This window comes from Macaca nemestrina, chromosome 7 (genome assembly GCF_043159975.1).
Source record: "Macaca nemestrina isolate mMacNem1 chromosome 7, mMacNem.hap1, whole genome shotgun sequence".
In the NCBI taxonomy this organism is placed as follows: domain Eukaryota; kingdom Metazoa; phylum Chordata; class Mammalia; order Primates; family Cercopithecidae; genus Macaca; species Macaca nemestrina.
The window spans coordinates 72094753-72096624 of record NC_092131.1 but is presented as its reverse complement, the minus strand read 5'-3'; the positions used below and the strand labels follow the sequence as shown (position 1 = coordinate 72096624).

General features: G+C 40.7%; 1 protein-coding gene across 1 annotated transcript; it reads left to right on the top strand.

Annotated features, from left to right (window-relative positions):
- Positions 1–870: 870 nt before the first annotated feature.
- On the top strand, positions 871–1379 carry LOC112425950 (small ribosomal subunit protein eS24-like). The gene is given in 1 exon segment (XM_024791570.2): positions 871–1379. A coding segment is annotated over 1 exon segment (393 nt). The 5' UTR covers positions 871–885; the 3' UTR covers positions 1279–1379.
- The last annotated feature ends 493 nt before the right edge of the window (positions 1380–1872 follow it).

The window sequence follows — 1872 nt, the reverse complement described above, 5'->3', positions numbered from 1 at the left end:
GAAGGCAGGCTGCTGTGTAATGCCATGGATCTGATTTTCAGTGGACCACTCTGTATTAATCATGTCATTATACAGAGACCGTAAGGCATGAATGACATTGCATGTGTGAAAAAAAAATACGAGTTTTGTGATCTGGCTGAATGGAAAAGTGCTGTGTCCAGCATCACAATATCTTTTCTGACCTCAGCTGAATATTGCAGTCTAAATCACCACACAGTTCAGGTCTTATTTACATATGGTAGCATGAGATACTGTTCATTTACTGTTTGGGTGTTAGTCTTGCCTCTCCCAGAACATATTGAACTCTTTGTGTTGAGGGAGCAAATCATATCATTAGTATCCCTTAGTACGTCTGCTATGGTCTGAAAGTTTGTGTCTCCTCCCCTACAAATTTATATGTGGAAATTCTATCCCTCAAGGTGATAATATTAGGAGGTGGGGCCTTTTGGGAGGTTATTGGGTTGTGAGGGTAGAATCCTTGTGAATGGGATTAGCAATCTTGTACAATAGGCCCAAGGGAACTCATTCATCCCTTCCACCGTGTGAGGACGTGGTGAGAATGTGCTATCTACGAACCAGGAAGCAGAGCATCAGCAGACACTGAATCTGCCAGTCCCTTGACCTTGGACATCCCAGCCTCCAGAACTGTGAGAAATTCCTGTTGTTATAAGCCAGCCCTTTTATAGTATTTTGTGATAGCAGCCTGAATGGACTAAAACAATGTCTAAGACATTTGGCTGATGTAATTGTTGACTAAAAGAACTTTTTTCAAGGATATGGTGCATAATTATATAAATGTCCTTTATTGCCAGACATACTGACTGTACAGCTTATGAAGTATCATTCCGTGATGATTAAGAGCTTGGGTTCAGATAGGCAGCCATCATGAACGACACCGTAACTATCCGCACTAGAAAGTTCATGACCAACCGACTACTTTAGAGGAAACAAATGGTCATTGACGTCCTTCACCCTGGGAAGGCAACAGTGCCTAAGACAGAAATTCGGGAAAAACTAGCCAAAATGTACAAGACCACACCGGATGTCATCTTTGTATTTGGATTCAGAACTCATTTTGGTGGTGGCAAGACATCTGGCTTTGGCATGATTTATGACTCCCTGGATTATGCAAAGAAAAATGAACCCAAACATAGACTTGCAAGACATGGCCTGTATGAGAAGAAAAAGACCTCAAGAAAGCAACGAAAGGAACGCAAGAACAGAATGAAGAAAGTCAGGGGGACTGCAAAGGCCAATGTTGGTGCTGGCAAAAAGTGAGCTGGAGATTGGATCACAGCCAAAAGAGTAAAGGTGCTGCAGTAAAGGCTACCTGTGTCCATTTTGGATTTTTCACAAGCAGATTAATAAACTAAAAACTTTCAAAAAAAAAAAAAAAGAGCTTGGGTTCTGGAATCTGACTGTAATGTTTCTTCTACTTGCTATCTTTGGAATCTAAGACACATTCCTTAACCTCTTTGGGTCTTAATTTCCTCATCTGTAAATAAGAATAATAATGGTTACTACCCATAGTGTTGTTATGAGTTTTAGAGGAGTTACTATTAGTAAAGCAGAGAACAGTGTCTGGATCATACGAAGGGCTTGCTATTGCTATTTTAAGAAATAGTTAAGCCTGTAGGGTCTTGACATCCAGGTTGGCTATAGTTTGTGGGTTCAGGAAACCTGAAGATTCTATTCACAGCTGGACTAGGACCTCTGTGAAGAGTTTTGAATTATGACTCTAGAGCTGGCTCTGGAAAGTTCCCAATTGGTCAGATGAGTACACGTGAGAAATGGAATTGAGTATGAATATAGCCATTTGTGAGAATTTTGGCCTGAGGCTAAGATGAGTTAAATTGATTGACTCAGAAGTCA